The sequence below is a fragment of the Molothrus ater genome, chromosome 5 (genome assembly GCF_012460135.2).
Source record: "Molothrus ater isolate BHLD 08-10-18 breed brown headed cowbird chromosome 5, BPBGC_Mater_1.1, whole genome shotgun sequence".
Taxonomy (NCBI): Eukaryota; Metazoa; Chordata; class Aves; order Passeriformes; family Icteridae; genus Molothrus; species Molothrus ater.
The window spans coordinates 62,785,924-62,804,812 of NC_050482.2; the positions used below are offsets into that span (position 1 = coordinate 62,785,924).

The 18,889-nt window shown below is 38.5% G+C and overlaps 1 protein-coding gene across 1 annotated transcript in view; it reads left to right on the forward strand.

Moving 5' to 3' along the window:
* MYBPC1 (myosin binding protein C1) overlaps nucleotides 1–16,152 on the forward strand; it is a 48,859-nt gene extending 32,707 nt beyond the window's left edge. Inside the window, exons 24-34 of the mRNA XM_054514921.1 lie at nucleotides 354–422; nucleotides 1,551–1,718; nucleotides 2,178–2,266; nucleotides 4,075–4,270; nucleotides 4,853–4,992; nucleotides 6,777–6,936; nucleotides 8,411–8,547; nucleotides 9,474–9,660; nucleotides 11,966–12,024; nucleotides 13,481–13,487; nucleotides 15,425–16,152. Of these exons, the coding sequence (XP_054370896.1) occupies nucleotides 354–422; nucleotides 1,551–1,718; nucleotides 2,178–2,266; nucleotides 4,075–4,270; nucleotides 4,853–4,992; nucleotides 6,777–6,936; nucleotides 8,411–8,547; nucleotides 9,474–9,660; nucleotides 11,966–12,024; nucleotides 13,481–13,487; nucleotides 15,425–15,525 (1,313 nt within the window). The 3' untranslated portion in view covers nucleotides 15,526–16,152. The remainder of the gene's footprint in view (nucleotides 1–353; nucleotides 423–1,550; nucleotides 1,719–2,177; nucleotides 2,267–4,074; nucleotides 4,271–4,852; nucleotides 4,993–6,776; nucleotides 6,937–8,410; nucleotides 8,548–9,473; nucleotides 9,661–11,965; nucleotides 12,025–13,480; nucleotides 13,488–15,424) is intronic.
* Nucleotides 16,153–18,889: the final 2,737 nt, after the last annotated feature.

Below are 18,889 nucleotides of genomic sequence, written 5' to 3' on the forward strand. Positions count from 1 at the left end.
TCTCCTTCTACACTTTCTCTCATCATCATTTTGTTTCATTTCTCTCTTCCAAGTGTTCCTTTTGTCTCTTTCTTTTCATATTTCTAGGGCTATTCTGGGGCCCAAAAAACTCATAGAACTTTATATCCTCCTCTTCTTTCATCCTTTATCTTTCCTGTGGGCATCACATATAATTGTTCTGTGATCTGGATGCCCTCTTTCCATCTCTTTTCTCCCTGCAGTCTCCCTAAATATGGGTTCTCTAAATCTGTAAAGCCCAGCATCTATCTTTGCATACTTACTAACAGGAATTGCTAACCACTGACATAATGCTCCATCTGTGTGAAAGTGGGTGTCTCTGATTAATTTTAAAGATGGATTCTCTCAAGGTATATCGACAGATCAGTCTGAGGAATTGGGGGAGCCACCTTTTAACCTGGAAGGTACAGTATTCCACAAAGGATATAAGTCTTCTTTAATGAAAGAAAATCTATCTTCATAAAAGATAAAGATAAATTCCTGACGGTGAATTTTAGGGGCAACAGTCTATGGAATTTTCTGTAGCATAGGTGTAAGGGGAGGGGGAGATACTTGGGAAACGGTCATTGATTGAAATCCTTTTCTGCTTGAAGCTTGAAGGAAAACTTAATTCCTAAAAGCAAGACACTCAGTCATGAAAATGTGCCACAGCACTGTGGTCTAGCTCTGCAGGGCTCTCAGTTCATAAGAGTTCTCTGTCTTCTGTGCCCATTTCATAGTGCTAGCTTTACATGGTGTGGGAAGTATTGATCCTGACTTGCTGGTTCATAAACCGGGCTCCTGTGCCCAGGTGCCAGCAGTGTCAGGGCAGTCTGTGCTGGGAGGACAGGGTGGATAATAAAGTATGGTTTGTAATGGAAGCTGTTAGAAAAGACTGTACTCTTCTCATCACTCCATGAATTTCGTGCGACCACCTGGGGCTAGGATTAAAAATCCCAGAATGCTGTAATTATGTGAATAATTCTGACACAGCCTTCCTTTTATTGAAGGCATAAGGAGAGATGGCATTTCATTGCAATGTGTAAATATTCTGTGTTTCTTTTATTTCTCAGTTATACTTTCAAGGGTACTCAGTACTGGTTGAAATTAATTGCAAAACCCATTTCTCTTCAAGGAAGCTATTAAAGCAACGATGAGTGCTTTTTCAAATACATTCTTTTCCCCCCCTTGTTTTATTCCAGCTGAATTTAAAAATCTAACCATTTTCCTCACTGGTACACTTAAATTATAGTCATATTCTAATGAGATTTGTATAATTATATAAATATATACAAATATATGAATATACAAATACATAATCAGCAGAAAGTCTTTAGGGTTTGAACCATTCTTCCTACATATGAAAATGAATCTACATTGTGTTACAGCATAATTAGAAAAACAAAATAGAAAAACAAAATTGAAAAACAAAATTATTCTTTGGAATCTAACAAGTTTATTACTGTTCTGTAATTTTCTCGTCCATGCTGTGGATATATTTATAATTCCCTGTTCTTTGGATTTTTCCTCATCCCCTCACTTCCCTAAACCAGCCGATGAATGGATCGTGGCTAACCCAGAGCTGACAGACAAAACAAAGTTTACCATCAATGGCCTTCCAACTGGCTCGAAAATCCTTGTGAGAGTAAAAGCTGTGAATGCTGCTGGTGAAAGTGAGCCCAAGTACCACCCACAGCCTATTTTAGTCAAGGAAGTGATAGGTAAGATCCTGCTGCCTACACTTACCCACAAATACACCTGGGTTTTTTTAAGGCTAATATTTACTTGCTATTGTTAACTGATGATATGGCCGTACAAAGCCATTGTGTGGTGGTTAGAAATCATGAAAACATCTTTGAATAATTCATAATTTTGTTTCATTTCTGAGCCTTTATTTTTCAGTTTTTCAGGGCATCTTTTTCTGCAGAACTTGATCCTGATGGTATTTTTTTAAGTTCCTCTAAGCTTCCTCTAGTCCTACCATCATAGCATTTGGTGTTATAAAAGCTGATGGTGTCCTGAATGCAACACTGGGGTACCAAGAAATTTAAGACACCTCATTCATTAGTCACTTCTGGGAATTTTAGACCACACTGTCTCCTTTTTATACTGATGCACAGCAGTGCTGCCTTGGTTAGAAAGGAAGATAAGTGCTTAACACAAGCTTTTGTTTTGTTCAGAACCTCCAAAGATTCGTCTACCGAGACACTTAAAACAAACCTATACTCGAAGAGTTGGAGAAACTGTGAATCTTGTTATTCCTTTCCAGGTAAGAACTAATAATACTGACAGAAAAATTATTTTTCCTTTTTTTTTTTCCTTTTTTTTAAATACTTCTTCTTTTTAACTGATTTCTCTGTAACTTTGGCCAGTCAGGTACCTCAAGCACATGTGGAAGTACTCTGAAGTACAGAGGTGCCTGAAAGTTTTTGGTTCAACAACTCAAACAAATTATGTTCAGCCAAGTAATGAATTGGGTAACTCAGACAGACTGATTGCTCATCTGTCATCCAAAGGACACTTACAAATCTTCACAGTAGACATTGCACATGAGACAATTGCACAATGCAAAGGGGTTGCACTGGAAGCAGTTAAATATGGGTATCAAGAGTGGAACAGTAGCATTTAATAACTTCCTTGTCATGAGAGAGGAAAAGTGAGGGGAAGAGCAGGCAGACTGCAGCTGTTAAATCCTTGAGATCACAACTGTAATAGGACTATTTCTAAAATACGTAACCAGTTTTTCCACAGCATCATGTTAATCTTCATTCCCATATCTTTTAAACAGCACCAGCCTCTCTCCTTGCAGGGTCCTTCTTCTGAATAAAAGAATTATGGTAGAATGGTAAAAGAATTATGGTAGAATTATGGTATTCATTTCTATTTCATGTCTGCACATTTCAAGACACTGGCTGGGCATAATTCAGCCTCACAGAGGCTCTTAAAAGCCTCACAAAAGCTTGATCAGCACTACACTGCAAGATATACTTCTCTTGAGAAATTAAAGGAATATTTTATGGTTATTCTCTAAGATAAGGTGTTCAAAATCGTGTGAGATTACCTTTTTCAGACAGCACCTGCAAACTGTTGCCTGTGGAAGGCAAATCCCACGCCAAAGCAGGTGAAATTCACTCTACTTTAAGCACCTCTATTGGACACTTAGACACACAAAAATGGCACACAAAAGAGATCAATCCAGCCTTCCTAGCAGCCATTACAACTTCCTTTGTAATGAAAGAAGAGAGTTTAGAATCCCTGGAGGTTGAATCTATTACTTTCCTCTTTCACTGGCAATGTAGAGAATGAAAGCATTTCCAGAGAGTGAAATACTTTGTTCTATATTTTCTGTGGGCTACTTTTTCTCCCTTTTCTTTGAGAAAACTGGAAATTATTTGTCAATTTAGCCAGAGAGATAATCATCCAATATAGTGAGAAATTGCAAATATTTTCAGTCTCCTGAGGAAAAAAAAAAAAGGAAAGAAATTACATAATTACATTTTAGGTGAATTGGTATGATTGCGTCTCTAAATGGTGTATAATTTTAAAAATAACTCTGTTTCTTTCAGTGTCACAGACATCTTTTATGAAAAATCCTTTCCTTAGGATTTTTCCTCCTGAGAAGCTGAGAGGCCTCAGGAACAAAATGTAAACATTGATTATCTGCTGCTGTGGAATGCAACAGGTGGATCAGTGCTTGGTCTCACACAAATGTTTCTAATTAATGGCCAATCACAGTGAGCTGGCTCAAACAGACAGTCCGAGCCACAAGCCTTTGTTATCATTCTTTCTTTTTCTATTCTTAGCGAGCCTTCTGATGAAATCCTTTCTTCTATTCCTTTAGTATAGTTTTAATGTAATATATATCATAAAATAATAAATCAGCCTTCTGAAACTTGGAGTCAAACCCTCGTCTCTTCCCTCCTCCTCGCACCCCTGTGAACACAGTCACATTTCAGGACAGTTTTACTTCCTGTTTGGGAAAAAAACTGGAATTAAACCTGTTTTCTTCTCTTCCCTTTTCTCTCAAAAAAAAAAAAAAAAAAAATCATACAAAAATTGTTTCCTGGCTCTCTGCAGGGCAAACCAAGGGCGAAAGTATCGTGGGAGAAGAACGGTTCTCCGATCGACAAGAATGACATCAACATCCGCAACACGGAGCAGGACACCATCATCTTCATCAGGAAGGCAGAGCGGGGCCACTCCGGAGAGTATGACATGAAAGTGGAGGTGGAGAACCTGGTGGACAAAGCCACCATAGACATTCAGATCGTTGGTATGTTTGGAGAAATGGAAATAGATCCAGCTGTTCCAAGGCTACAAGGAAAATGGGAATGCTGCCATCTTTCTTGGCAGTGATTTCTCTCCATGTTCAATTACTTGGCTGTAGATTTGGGGTCTCTCAAGAAATCTCCCTACACCATAGAGTTGTTGGAATGTGTCAGTCTCTTTTTTTTCTCTGTTAAGCCCCAGTCTTGTCTAGCCAGGACGCAAGATTTTTCCTGTTGAGTGGTACGCGTAGATAGTAATGATAGCAAATTCATAATAAGTTTGTCACAAATTCAGTGTGGAAGAAATCCTAAATGCTGAAAGTAGGAAAGACAGGCAGGAAAACACATTTATTTTTTATTTTTACCATCCATTCCAATACATAAGAGGCAAAACTGGCAGCACAACTTTATTAAATTTATTGTAATTCTGACATGCCTTCACTTTGAAAAGTTTTATTTTGCAACCACATCTTTCTTTTGACTTTTTTTTTTGGTAAGAAAGAGAGAGAAATCAGACTAATTGGAAGATGTGTGTGGGGAAAAGATAGAGAAAGCAAACAGCTGAATATGTCATATTTTTGTTGCAGATCGCCCAGGCCCACCAGAGGTTGTGACTATTGAGGATGTCTGGGGAGAGAATGTGAATTTATCATGGAAGCCACCAAAAGATGATGGCAATGCTGCCATTACTGGGTACACTATTCAAAAAGCAGATAAGAAGAGTATGGTAAGTAATAAGGAGATGTTTAAAAGCTGGATGTACTCATGAATTCTCCCTTTTAAAAACAAAAAGCTTTGCATGCTTAAAAGTATGTATGTGGACAAAGCACTGATTTATTAGCATTTGAAAAATCTCTAAAGGACCCTCTAAAAGTTCTAAAAGTCTTTTTCACTAAGCCTAGAAGTGGAAATATTTTCAAATTATTCCAAAGAGGAGGACTAAAAATGGGAAGGATAGGTGGATTTGAGAGAAGTAATTCTGCATTTTTACTTTGCCTCAGGAGAGAAAATCAAACCTTAAAATATCAATTCTGAATTCAGTATGCTGCTGCCAGAACAAAAGTGTTCCATTGCTGCTGTTTTCAAACCTGCAATGTCCCACTGTGTAAGTCATTGCCACTGCTTACTACCCATGGCAAAACAGTACACAGATATTTCTGTAACCACTCTGAGATTTACTCATGAAAACTGCAATATGGAAATATTTATTATTTTCATTAAACTAACAAAAATTTTAACAAAAAAAAAATTTAACTAACAAAAGTACAGCACAAAAATTTAAACTAACAAAAGTACAGCACTTTCTTAGAAGACAGATTCAGTAGTCAGATTCTCAGATTTAACATTTACTGCAAATTTAAACACTGGAAATCTAGGGCAATATTTAGGGAGCTGCCTTCTCCAAGAAAATCTTTTCCTCTCCTATCGTCCACATTAATATGTTGATCTCATCATGGTCTGATCAATTCATTCTTCCTATGCCTCTATTTTCCTTCCCATCCTTCTCTTTTTTTTTTTCCTCCTTCTCTTGAGACTGTAAGAAGATTTGGTCTCTGGTACAGTGACCAGAACAATGATGTCCCCTCTAAATTACTGTGATAAGGAAAAAGTAACAACAGCAAGCAGCATTTAGGGTTCAGTGTGAAATGCATCATTCAGGTCACTTTCCTCCCTGTATCTGTGGTGGTGCATTTTGCAATTCTGGCACAGCTGGTCTTCTACAAAAAACTGTTTTCCCAAAGGAACTTTGGCTCTTAAAGCTGACCAAATATGAATGCAAACTGTGGTACAGGGAACTCAGCACAAGTTCATCTTTAGAAAAGCAAGAAAACTCTTTAGGGCAGAGTAAAGAAAAGCAAAAACATTGCTGTGGTCATATTGCACTTTATATTAATTGCATTTTTAGCATTAACCTCCTTCATCTCAGATTGTTGTTTAGGTATTGTGTAATAGGACAGAACTCACACGTCCTGTTACTGCTGCAAGACTAAAGCACTAAAACCCACTTGCCCATCTTGGCCTTTAGATATCAGAGGACCACAAGCATAGAAGTAGATTTCTCATGAACACAGCCTGTGACAGAGAGGGCAGATTAGTGCAGTGGCCTCTTGTGAGTGCATATTACTGCAGAACAGCACATGCTACTGCCTTCCCCACAGGAATGCAGTTTTGTTATCTGCAACTGTACTTCCTCTGTCAGCAGTGTGGATTAGGAATGAGGGAGCCTGCCTTGCTCACACAACACAACATTTGTAAGCCTGCAGTTCCTAAAATGAACTTCCAGCTGCCAGTGTAACAATTCAGTAGGGTTTGGCTGGCCTTCACTGCTCAGCAGAGAGCTCCGCTGCACTGCCATCGAAATCACCAATTTCACTATTAATTACTGTTAGCTGCATTCTCTTCAAAGAAGAACGTGCTCCCAGAAGCTTGATGATCCTTCCAGTGGATGTCTAGGTGGTGAAGGGTGCTGGGGAGAGCTCACCCTGTGTGTCTGTGTGTCTGTCGTTTCAGGAGTGGTTCACCGTGATCGAGCACTACCACCGCACCAGTGCCACCATCAATGAGCTGGTCATAGGCAACGAGTACTACTTCAGGGTCTTTGCTGAGAACATGTGTGGCCTCAGTGAGGATGCAACCATGACCAAAGAGAGTGCTCTGATTGCAAAGGATGGTTGGTTAATTATCCATGCCTCATCAAGGGGGAGGGGGGTGCTGGAAGGTGGCTTGAGGTAAAGGCTGTGTCTCTAAAGCGTTCAGAGGCACTCCCAGCCCCAGGGCCAGGTCCAACAGCAAGGGCATTTCCTATTTAGACCTCTTGGCTTGCCCAGATAGCTCATAGTCACTGTTTTTAATCAGGAGTGGGACATTTCTCCCATGATCTGACATTTTCTATGGTCTCGGATCTCAGACTCACACCACCACTGGCACATATGCATTGACAAGAGCTGGAGAGGAGTAAAGCAGCTGCTCTGTTAGACCAGTGGGTCACTGTCCTCCTCTGGAGACTTGGCATCAGCTGTGCAGGCATTCCCTCCACTTCAGGCAGGATGCAACAGAAAAGCATAACCCCTGCTTCACATCTCTTGAAGGTGGGGCTAGGCAAAATCTGGTTCTGCAGTCAAAAATCCTGACGTTTCAGAAGATGCCAGTTGGAAACTGCACTGTAAGCTTAAAAACCACAAAACTTTCCTATGGAAAGGAAATTCTAAAAACAAATAGCTTACAGGATGAAAATCAAAGCAGCTTGCCTGAAAGGAAGGAATACATGACTGCCATGATGCAGAGGACAGACAACCTGTACAACCCACACAGCCATGCTGAAAGACTCTGGAGTCATGAACAAGAGACAAGAGAATGGCTCTAGAAATTCTTTTTCAGCACTGCTTTACTTTCCCTTCTCATGAGAGCAAGTATCAGGCCTAAGCTGCACAGAAGTCAGTATGAGAGCTTGGATCAGCTTTCAGTGAAGCAAAGCTGCACAATGATACCTGTGCACAGGAATAGATGTCTGTCTGTCTGGCCACTTTAAAGGCCAGCTGAATGTGTGGCTGAAGAGGATTTGTTGGTGGTGATCTCCATTGCAGAGTGGAGATAAACTGGCAGTGAGAAAATACATTTTACTACCATGTTTTCCTTGTTCAGAAACTGCATCCATTCACTGCAGTGTCAGTGCATCAGTTTGAAGCAGAAAGAAAAATGGATTTTCAGACACAGGGACAGTTTATAATCAGAACAAACTGCAAAAAATAATTGGCAGCAGAGTGAACAAGGATTGCCAAAGACAGGCATCCTGCAGTATATGGAGGATATATATGTACAGGATCCATCCTGCTCTGTAGCATGCAGGGCATGCAGGCACAGACACAGAATGAAACTATTTTGCTTCGTACCACCTGCACAGGAAACAAAGACAAGCTCACAGACATCAGTGCCATAACATAATCAAGGAGGTGGATAGCATAACAGCATAATCTGCTGGAGGTGTGCAGACCCACCTCCAGCCTCCCCTGCTAGTGCAGCCACTGGAGTCACACTGTACCTAAAGCAGTGCAGATCAGAACTGACTCTCTGTAGCCATTTAATGCACTTGGGTGTTTAGCTACCTGCCAAGGCTCTTTTTATGAACGTTTAATTTTCCTTCACAGGTAAAGTGTACAAATACCCAGTGTACGATGACTTTGACTTCAGCGAGCGGCCGCTGTTCACGCAGCCCCTGGTGAACACGTTTGCTGTCGCTGGCTACAATGCCACCCTGAACTGCAGCGTCAGGGGCAACCCCAAGGTACAGCACAGCTCTGACAGCAGCACTGAAAACACCAGAGAGCTTATCCTGACAGTGAAAATTGCATGCAACTTTTACCATTTAACTCACGAGCCAGGCTGAAGGCAAAGAGACCGGTGTGGGTTCTAAAGAATGCAAAAATAAAGGAGCTGCTTGCCTGTGCTACAGGCACTACAATAGTTAATGACAGATAACTCAGTGAAGGGGCAGAATCTCAGGAAAAGGTTGGGCTTTGCTGGGACTCTCCCTGACAACAGCTGTACAGTTAATATAGCAGTAAAACTTGTTACTAAAAGCCATAATTATTCTATAAAGAGCTAATTATTCTCCAAGTAAGCACACTGCAGGAATGCTCTGGGTGCTATGTTGTTTCTAAGACCCGCTGTACAACGTGTCTTGCACTTTCTTTTGAATTGTGTCTTTTTGAGATCTTTTTTTTTAGTGTGAGAAACTGAACTGGACTAGTAAAATGAGAAATTCAGTGTGCTCTTCACCCTTCACCTTCACAGTTTCTGACTGTGTAAATTACGGTGGAAAAATATGTTTTTCCTATTGACTTAAAGTAATTGGATGTCAAAAGCTAATCATCAGATGTTTGCTATCATTACACAGTTCTTGCATTGATAACAGGCTTGTACTTACGACTTTATTTAGGTGATAAGAGCTGCACTGAAAAAAAAGTGCTAAAACCTAGATGATGCAGCCAATGCTTATCTTTAAGATTTGCAGTTTCCTTTTTATCACTGCTTAATCTATTTTTAATCATTTCTTGATTACTCAGCTTTAACTGAACACCACAAAATACGGGGTAAAATATTTCAGTTCACAGCTTTGTGCATTTGGGCTTTCTTTTTTTTTTTTTTTTTTTTTTTTTTGTTGCTGTTTGGTTGCTTGGTTGTTGTCGTTGTTGTTTTTCCTTACCACAGCCCAAAATAACGTGGATGAAAAACAAAGTGCTGATAATGAATGACCCAAGGTACAGGATGTTCAGCAACCAAGGTGTGTGTACCTTGGAGATCCGCAAGCCCAGCCCCTATGACGGAGGCACCTACACCTGCCGGGCAGTCAACGAGCTGGGAGAGGCAGAGGTGGACTGCAAACTGGAAGTGAGAGGTAAGGGCTTCAAAACACTGCAAACACCCTCTGTGCCTCAGAACTGCCCACAGAGCTGAAAGGATGCAAGGCAAATGCGAAAGGAAGTTCAACTTTCCCTAGTTCAGCTATTGGTTAAATCAATATCTCTGTTAGGACAAACTAATACCGGTTGCTTTCTTTTGTTCTGTTTCCATTAATGGAAAATTTTTGTGAATTTCAGGTGGTTTGGAATTAACTGGGATACCATGAATGGCAACAGGAGTTGGATAGGATGACTAATGAATAATCTCAGGACCGTATTTTTCAGAAAATTACTTCCTAGGAAAAGATAGGGTCATATTTAGCTGGACTAATTCCTACCAAAGGCTTCAACTGTGGAATAAACTGTTTCTTAAAAATTTATTCTGAGGTTATAAGTAAGGAAAACTGCCTAAAGACAGCTGATAGGAAGTGTCTAACTAAGGAATCCAGAGGTCATTTAGGTGACATCATTATGGCTTTAATTACATTACTGCCATCGTGCTAGTCTATAATGAAAACCACATTTAATATTTTTATGGATTGCATTGTGTTTATTTTGCATTTTAATTTCCATTTTCTGTATTTTCTGATGTATCTTGTCCCACAGCTCATATTTGCCAGCAAGCAGACATTTCAATAAATGCTTTGTCTATGTTAAGTTGAACACTTAAATAATGTAATCAAAATAAGAATAATGCATTTCTTAGTTTTTATTTTTTATTTTTAAGATACTGTCTTTAAAAGGTGATGTTCCTCATCATGGAAGTAAGATTGCTTTCTTTAATCACAAGCAAACTTTCTATTTCACAGCATAACAGAAGACCTCAACACCTGAGAAAGTTACTTTTCTATTCTTTTAGTACTGAAAAGCCAAGTTATGTTGCTAAGTGAACACAGCAGCTGAAGCTTAGCAAACCAGGATAGGCTCAGCGTCTGCTCTAGGCAAATATAGCAAATGACTCTCAAAGAGCCAAAGACATCATTACACCTTATTTCTCTCTTCTCTTGACTTACATGTTGATTTATCACCCTCTTAAGTTTCCCAGCCTGCTTGTTCATTTAGGAGGGCTCCCCAGAGGACTGCTCACCATGCTGATGCACAGCAGAGACCTGCAGATTTCTGACTCACTGGAAATGAATTGCAGTGTGTGTGTGTGTGTGTGTGTGTGTGTGTGTGTTTGTTTGCATATGTGCAGCTTTAAACCAGTTCAGCTTTATTCCAGCAAGTCAGACTACCAAAGTCTGGATTTTTAAGATGATGAGATAGAATTGAATGCTGCCTGAATAAGATTAACAGGCTCAAGGCTCTGATGCCTATCTGGTGAACCTACAAGCTACAGTGCTGTTACTACAGATAGTAGGTTTGACTTACTAATAAGTCATGCTAGGGAGCTCTATGCCATGTAAGAGTATTTATTGTAGCAAGCTATGTTTCCTTATGCTGGCTAGAATTACTTTAGCCATCCATCTCTGACATCTTGGAGAACCTAAAATTATTGTGCCAATATAAATGCTCAGCCCTAAAAGTATCTGAACAGCCTAGGATTTCAGAGTGTGCATAATATTGGAATGTTCTGGCTATGAATATTATCAGTAGACTACAATTTTCTACATTTTAGCCATTTTCTTACACTATTTTAGGTGTAAAATTAACCCCCCTAGTTCTTGCTAAATGTAATGTTCATTTCCTGAAAATGTTTTAGTGATACATATAAGCACAATTAAAATAATAAAAAATTATTGTGTCCTCATAGGAGGCTTTTCATGTACTGATGTTAATTCAGCCATACAATCTTTTGTTCTTTGGTTTTAAGTTTTGCTGAGTGAATTTAAAGTTGGAAGTTATGTGGCCTACTCAGTACAATTACACATTTAGTGGCTTTTTTTTGTAAATGTATTTGTGTAAAAAGTCATGTAATAGATGAGTCTTTCTCATCTATATTGAAAGATAATAACATATGCAGAATCTCATTACAAAAAATACTGTTTATATCTTTTGAGTTTGTTGAAGTAGATCCTAAATTTGGCTCTAAATCTCCCATTACAAGCACTAAAAAACTGATTCCTTATCAGCTTCACTGAGGTCAATGAAACAAATTAGATAAGATTCTTTTATCATGGAAAAAACAGCTTTGGAGAACCTTTACCTCAGAAGTGAAATAAAGGTCGGTGATCGCTCTAATAATAGGTTGGTGATGGCAAAGTTGTTGTATAAGAAATTTTATTTTTAAAAGGTGTTAAGATCAACTGGGAAAAATTTCAAATGCGAATAAATGCCACTATAAATATTCTAATTCTGCAGTGATCTATCATGGAGTAATTAACCCAGGAGAACCACTCAGCTTGGCGGGGGATAATCAGGTTTACAATGCGCGTACTCCTCTGGACATTCCATTTCATTCCCACCCTCTCTTTCCACATGCAAATGCCTTTTCTGCATGCTAAGTGTGTATTTCTTTGCTTTTTTAGATTCAACTAGCTAGAGTCTCATGGCATACATTGTCTATGTCACATGAGCAAAGAAGGCCAAATTAATCAAGACAATATCCAACCATGGGTATTTAATATCAGAATTACTGAGGTTGTAGACATATTTCATAAAAGTACCTGTATCTATAAAGAATTCATTTAGTGACTGTGAATATATTTGACCACAACATTTAGATCTTTCCAACAGAAAGAAATATGCATTTCAAATAAGCCAGCTCTCAATTAGTTTGTAGAATTATTGAAAGACCAGAAGTATTATAAAGTCATTTGCTGCACATAACAGGCATTCTTTATAGCATATTACTCTTTGATTACAAATTAGTGCTCAGAATGACAATCTGTTAAATTCATGCCTGAACTTAACCTACCAATTTTAAGGATGAAATCTTGATTCAATTACTTACAAGCAGAAAATTTTACCTCATTTACTTCATTTCTTCTAGAGTTTATTTTGCATTCAAGTTTGTTGGGGTTCAGGAAATTTGACTCTTTCTGTAGAAATGCCTCTTTCCTTGCACTCTTGCCCAGATTCAGAGTATTAACAGTGCAGTTTTAAAATGACAATGATGCCCAGAAACTGGTCTGCGATGTATTATGCATCCAGACTTATGTTTTCAGTCCTAAAACACGTTAGGAGATCAGACTGGATAATGTTTCCACAGCTTTCAAACTACAGGGGGATTTTTCTTAAAAGGCTACAATAGGTAAAAAGTTCAGTGTTTTTATAGACATACACATAGATAAATGTATATATATGGGTGTTTTATAGAGTAAAAATGTTTAATTAAAGGTAAGGGCTCCTACAGGATAAATAGCATGCTTTAGTAATGTAAATATGGATATATGACAAAGTACATACTATAGTGCACAGGTATGTAATTAGTCTGTACTTGATTATTTTGCCTTACAGAGTTTCAACATACATATATATATGCTTCAGTGTTATGTGTGTGCCTTTTTTTTTCCCCTGGTGGAAAATACTATATATATATATATATATATATATGTATGTGTTAGCTTCTTTGAAGCTACATTTGGAAACTTTTATCAGAAATATAATTTGGTTCCAATCTATACTTGAGACTAATTAGAGGTTTTTATAGTTACTTGTACCTATTAATCTAGCTTTTACATATTAATGATAATTTTGAAGTGGAACTGGATCCCTACCTTTTACTCTTCATGTGCTTCTATTCCCACATATTTTACATGACTAAGGATTAAATTATCACTTTGACATAATTGTAATAATAATTTCACTCAACATTTTCTCTCCACTTTTGTGTTTGCAATTAAACTGTTACTTCTCTTTCTCTCTCTCCCTTAGTTACACAGTAAGGATTTTTGAATGTATATTGTCATCTAAGGTAAGCTTTCATATGGTTCTTGCATATGAAGCTTATGTCTGTTTATAAGTCATACAATGTCTGCCTAGTATGGCATGATTTTCATTATGTCACTTAATGAAAATGTTAAATAAGTGAGTTAATTAAATAAGTTAATAAGTTAAATGTTAAATAAGTTAGCAGCATGATGGTTTTAAGGCTTACAAATTCAGATTTTAGTAATTGCTTGTTATGGTAATTCTTAGTAGTACATCCCATACCTTCTAATGGTGCATGTTTCAATGGAATTTAACAGTGCATGACTTAGAATGATTAATTAGCATGAATAAAATGCTAAGTAATAAAAAGACCATTATGTATTTACAGCAAGTTATTTTTTATAGGAATATGCCTCTACATAAACAAAATATTTATTTCAGCGTTAACTTCTTTTAAAAATGAATGATTTGTAGCTCAACTTGCACTCCATGAGCTGAAAGAATGCCAAAAAGCTGAAAGAATGCCAAAAAGCATGCTTTTTTTTTTCTTTTGGTCTGTATTGTGCATCTACCTAAGGTTGGGGGCGAACACTTCTGCCACAATGATGACATTAAATGAGACAGCACAGTCTCATAATCACTAGTAACTAATAGCATTTTAATTGAATAATCCTTGTCTTAATAAGGGTTATAAGTTCTTAAAAATCTGTACTCAGCATAAATGTTGTATGTAAGTATCAGCTCAATTGCATTTAGCTGAAGCATTCAGAGAGTGTTATCTTCACCCTGGAAATGTACTTTTGCTTTAAAGCTTTTGGTGTGTTCCAGAAAAATCTCAGAAGGTAAGTGCAGCTATCAGTGGGTGGTTTGCAACTTGCAGAGCACAATATTCATGCAGATTTGTGAAGGGAATAGCAATGGTATATAGCTTTCTTAAAACAATTTACACCCTTTGTCTGGAAGAAGGGCAGATTCTAAAGTTTTTAGCAAAATATTTATCTTTCTCCCACTGTTTCTTCCAAACATCATCTGATTTCAATGAAACTAACAGAAATACTGGAGTTTCATTTCCATGACTTTTATATCAGTGGCATGGGGCATCCACAACCACTATGGGCAACATGTGCCAGGGTCCCAGCACTTTCACAGTGAAGAATGTCTTTGTATCTAATCTACACCCACCCTTTTCCAGCCTGAAGCCACCACCCCTTGTCCTATCACACGAGGCCCTTGTAAAAAGTCCCACTTCAGCTCTCTTGTGAGTTCCCTTTAGGTACTGGAAGATGCTCTGAGGTCTCCCTGAAGCCTTCCCTTGAATAGCCCCAACAAAAAGTGCAATTTTTAAGTGAATTTAAAAGCAAATCTAGAATGATTCCTCAGATTTCCCCAGTAGACGAAAATTTCACCTTTCATCCAGGCTTTTTAAATATGATTCTTTCATGGATGTCATCCCACTTGTCATTTTCAAGCAACATGGTAAATATTTTGCTAAATACTTGGAAACCATTTTAAGACCCAAAACTGGAATAAATTGAATATCTCTGCATGTTTTCCACAACTCATCCTGGTCAGTGTTTCCTACATTGTTCCCCCTGCACTGACTTCCATCTCTGACCATACTCCACCCAGCGTGATGGAAAGCCAGGAGAGTTATTTGAAGTGAAGCTTATCATAAACTATTGCATGTGGTGAGATAAATGACTGAATATATGATACCCTAGAAAAGAAATTCACCCTGCACAAGAGGACAGGAAAGGTCTGTATAGAACCAATTAAATAATGGGTAGATGACATACTGGACTTTTGAGCAGGGCTGAATTTTACCACATCTCAAAGTATGTAACAGGGACTGACTAAAACTTCTCACTTATGCCAGAGAATAAAGGTGCAGCGCTGTTGCTCCAGGGACCTTCACCCTGAAGATTTTCCTGTTTTCCTTGTCTGTAGGTGGGCTTTCATTCTTCAAGCTATTAATGGATGGAGTGCCTCCGCACATCATTGACTCGTATATGCGTGAAGTGCAGGCAGACAAAACTGAAGGGAAGTGAGAGTCCGTCCACAGTGCTTCCTCCCACTGCACTGGAAGCTGGTAGCAGAATAACAACATTTTAGTTCTTGCAACGACAGAAAAACATGTGTGGTGGGGGATTTTATGACTTTGTTTTTTCCCCCTTAATTGTCCTTTTGTTTTCCCTACCTGCTCTTACTGAAAAGAAAGAATTACGCATGGATTGCTTTGAGGTTGAAATGAAATGAACTGAAGACAACACACGTTTTGTAATGTTCGGCTTTATTTTCTGTTTGATATCGTGTTCTGGTTTTTAATGAGGAAAGAGGGGAAGCTGTATAACAAGCACAAGGAAGCAGTCAGTCTGTTCTCAGTGGTACAAAGCATATCTTTCTCAGACTGGAAGTACATGGATTAGCCAGTAGATGTGCAATAAGATCCTTGGAATACATACCTCTGATAATGTATCTTATTCACCCGAGAATTGTTTAACAGAATATGGTTTTACTATAATGTAACTAATGCATATGTAATTAATGATCATTTAAGCTGAACATATCTTCCTATAGAAGTTTTGATTTCCTAAATCCGACCCATTGGTCTCTCAACTTAACTGAAATTGTTTTATTTAATGTACAATAAACATGAAGTGTTTAAGATCTATTAAGCTCTTGTTTACTTTTTTTCTGTCTCATTTTATCACATTTCTTCTTTTATTTCCACTTACAATAAAGCAGGAACTTCCACTGCCCACCATGTGGAGTGGAAGCAGTATCAGCAGTCACCTAACCCAGTGTGCTTACACCTTAAGATACATGACACAGAATGTGAGTGGAGATAAATGCTACCGATACATGCAACTTTTTATCTGCGTGTTTTTCAATATTTTAAATGTGATAAATGCCAGCCACGACAGCTCTCACCATTCTCAATCCACTCCTTTCCCCCAGTAATTTATGAGGCTCTTGTAGCCATCACATCAGAAAAGGGACTCAGACATAGCACTGGTGAGTTCACTGTGCATGGCAAAAGTGCCTGAGATAAGGTAGAAGGGCTACATTTCTTCTCCAAGTCCAGCATCATTAACCTCCAAGCTCTTTAGGAGAGGGGGTGATTGTCCCTGAGTCTCCAGCAAACCCTGAAACATGAGAGACACAAGGTCACAAACATCTTGGCCAGGTTGTCAGTTCCCTATTGCCCTGACATTTATTTACCAATTCTCACTCTGGCTGTACAAACAGGGCAGGTTATGTGCTCACTGGCTAATGACTGATCTCCAATTAGGGTTTATAAAGATAAAGGCCTGCTTAGACCAGTAGTACACCACAAGATGTTTATTTGATGTCGGCGCATTTTCAAACATTCAGCAGTCAGTAATTATGCAATAAAAGAAGAATGTGTTACTCTGAACTGCCACACCTGAAATAGTGTTTTTACAGCTGTGCTCCCACTTCTTTTGCTTTGGGGATCTGAGTGCATTTTCTCACATTGTTCTGTAAATCTTACTCTGATAGATTAGATAGATAGGCAGAGGGATAGATAGATACTTTTTTTCACTCTTTTTATCTTAGTTATTTCTTCTGTAGTACTATCTGTGCAGGGAAGCAATTCTGCATTCCCAGTGATCTTGGACACCCCTCCACACCCCAACTGCATTTAACCCTGCTCCTGCCAAAATCAATCCTCTCCTACACATTCATTCACACCTATACGTGAAAGAAAGCAACACATCTACTAGGAAAAGAATTTCATACAGGATTAATAATTTCTGTTTATTCTGTATCTCATCAGTGAATTGAGACTCCCTCCATCTATTCTGAAGCACAGAAAGCTGCAGGAGAAGGTCAGTTTGATTAAATGCCATAGAGATTTAGGCATTTAAGCACATGGCCCACATTTAAAGTAGTATCAGTCTGTTATAGTCAGCACCAAAAGCTACAGTTATTGTGAGTTTCTGCTTGTCAGTAAGCCCAAAAATGAAGCACACAGCCACCTGCACTTTGTATGCCTAACATTTACAGCTTCAAGGTTACATTTATCTGCCTCCTCAGTCTTAATATCCCACACATAACAACCTGGAAGCCCAGCATAACCTCAGCTTCTGCAAGCTCTCTGTGGATGGAATTAGGCACTCTAATTTCTCCCAGATGCCAGTGTTGTTAAACAACAAGCTGACCTAAGCTCCTTTTCCCTGGGTGAACAGTAAGCGTTGTACTCAGCTGCCCTCAATTCCTCCCCCCTGCACCACCTCGGGCTGGGGATGGGAGGAGGGGGCATTAACCAGCTCTAAATCCAGACTACACCGAGCAGCCACCACTCTGAATCAAGAATTAACTGACTTTCAGAGAAATATCTGGATGGTGTGGGACAGGACAGGGATTTCCAGTGATTTAAAACAGGCTGCAGAACTTTATTGGGAGAATAACAGAAGGTGAAGTTTTGGTTTATGACAATTTGCCCTATGGTATTCTCCAGGGATGATGTTTGGTGAATGTAATAGTGACCAAACCCAAATGGTTAGGAAAATGCTAATGAAATCTGCAGTTAATACCAGCTTAGGAAAATAAAGAGGTACCAAAGACAGCAACTACAGGAGAAGTGACTTAGAGGGAACAGAAGAATATCATGCTGTAGAAGATGTGACATAATGCTCCAAAGAAATTTCTCCAAAGCTACAGGGCTTTCTAGGTAGTTAGTGAACCTGAAAGAGACCTAGGAGTAACAGAGGACAGCAAACACATGTAAACACACATAGACACACAAAGATGAATCAAAGTTAATTTAAAGTAGTTTATTTTTAATGAAGCCAGAAAAAAAATCTGGTCTTCTCTTGGCTTCTATTTGCTTTCTTTCCCCATGGAAGGTTATTTGGTATAAAAATGTAGAAATACAGCTCCATTCTCAAATTGGTATATGTGGATCTTGATACAGGCACTGCAGTTACCCATTTGCATTGAAAGAGCACAGCTACTGCTAGAACGCTTTTCCCTTACTGAAAAAAATCTCACAAATATAAAGGAGAGGAAAAAAAGACAAGTTATCTTTAAAAGATTATTTAAACTAGGATATACTGTTAATAAGGTCTTTATGAAGAGTCAGAAAAATTTTTAAAGTATTCCTTTTATAAGAAATATTCTAAGCTTCCTGAACTTCCTTTTAGGTGGAAAAGTGTAACACTGGTACCTTTTACAGAGCATTGTGAAGGGACTCTTACTTTCTGAAAATCTTTTGTTGCATTTTGAGATTCTGGAGCAAAAGGCATTCTATTTTAAGCACAGTGTACTTACTGTCACTTGACTTTCATGTCCTGCTTCCCTGACTGACAGGTAAAGCTGCTGCTTTGGAAGCAAAACTGTATCTTGAATGCTGAAGAAGCACTAGAAGACTAAATACACTGGACTTAA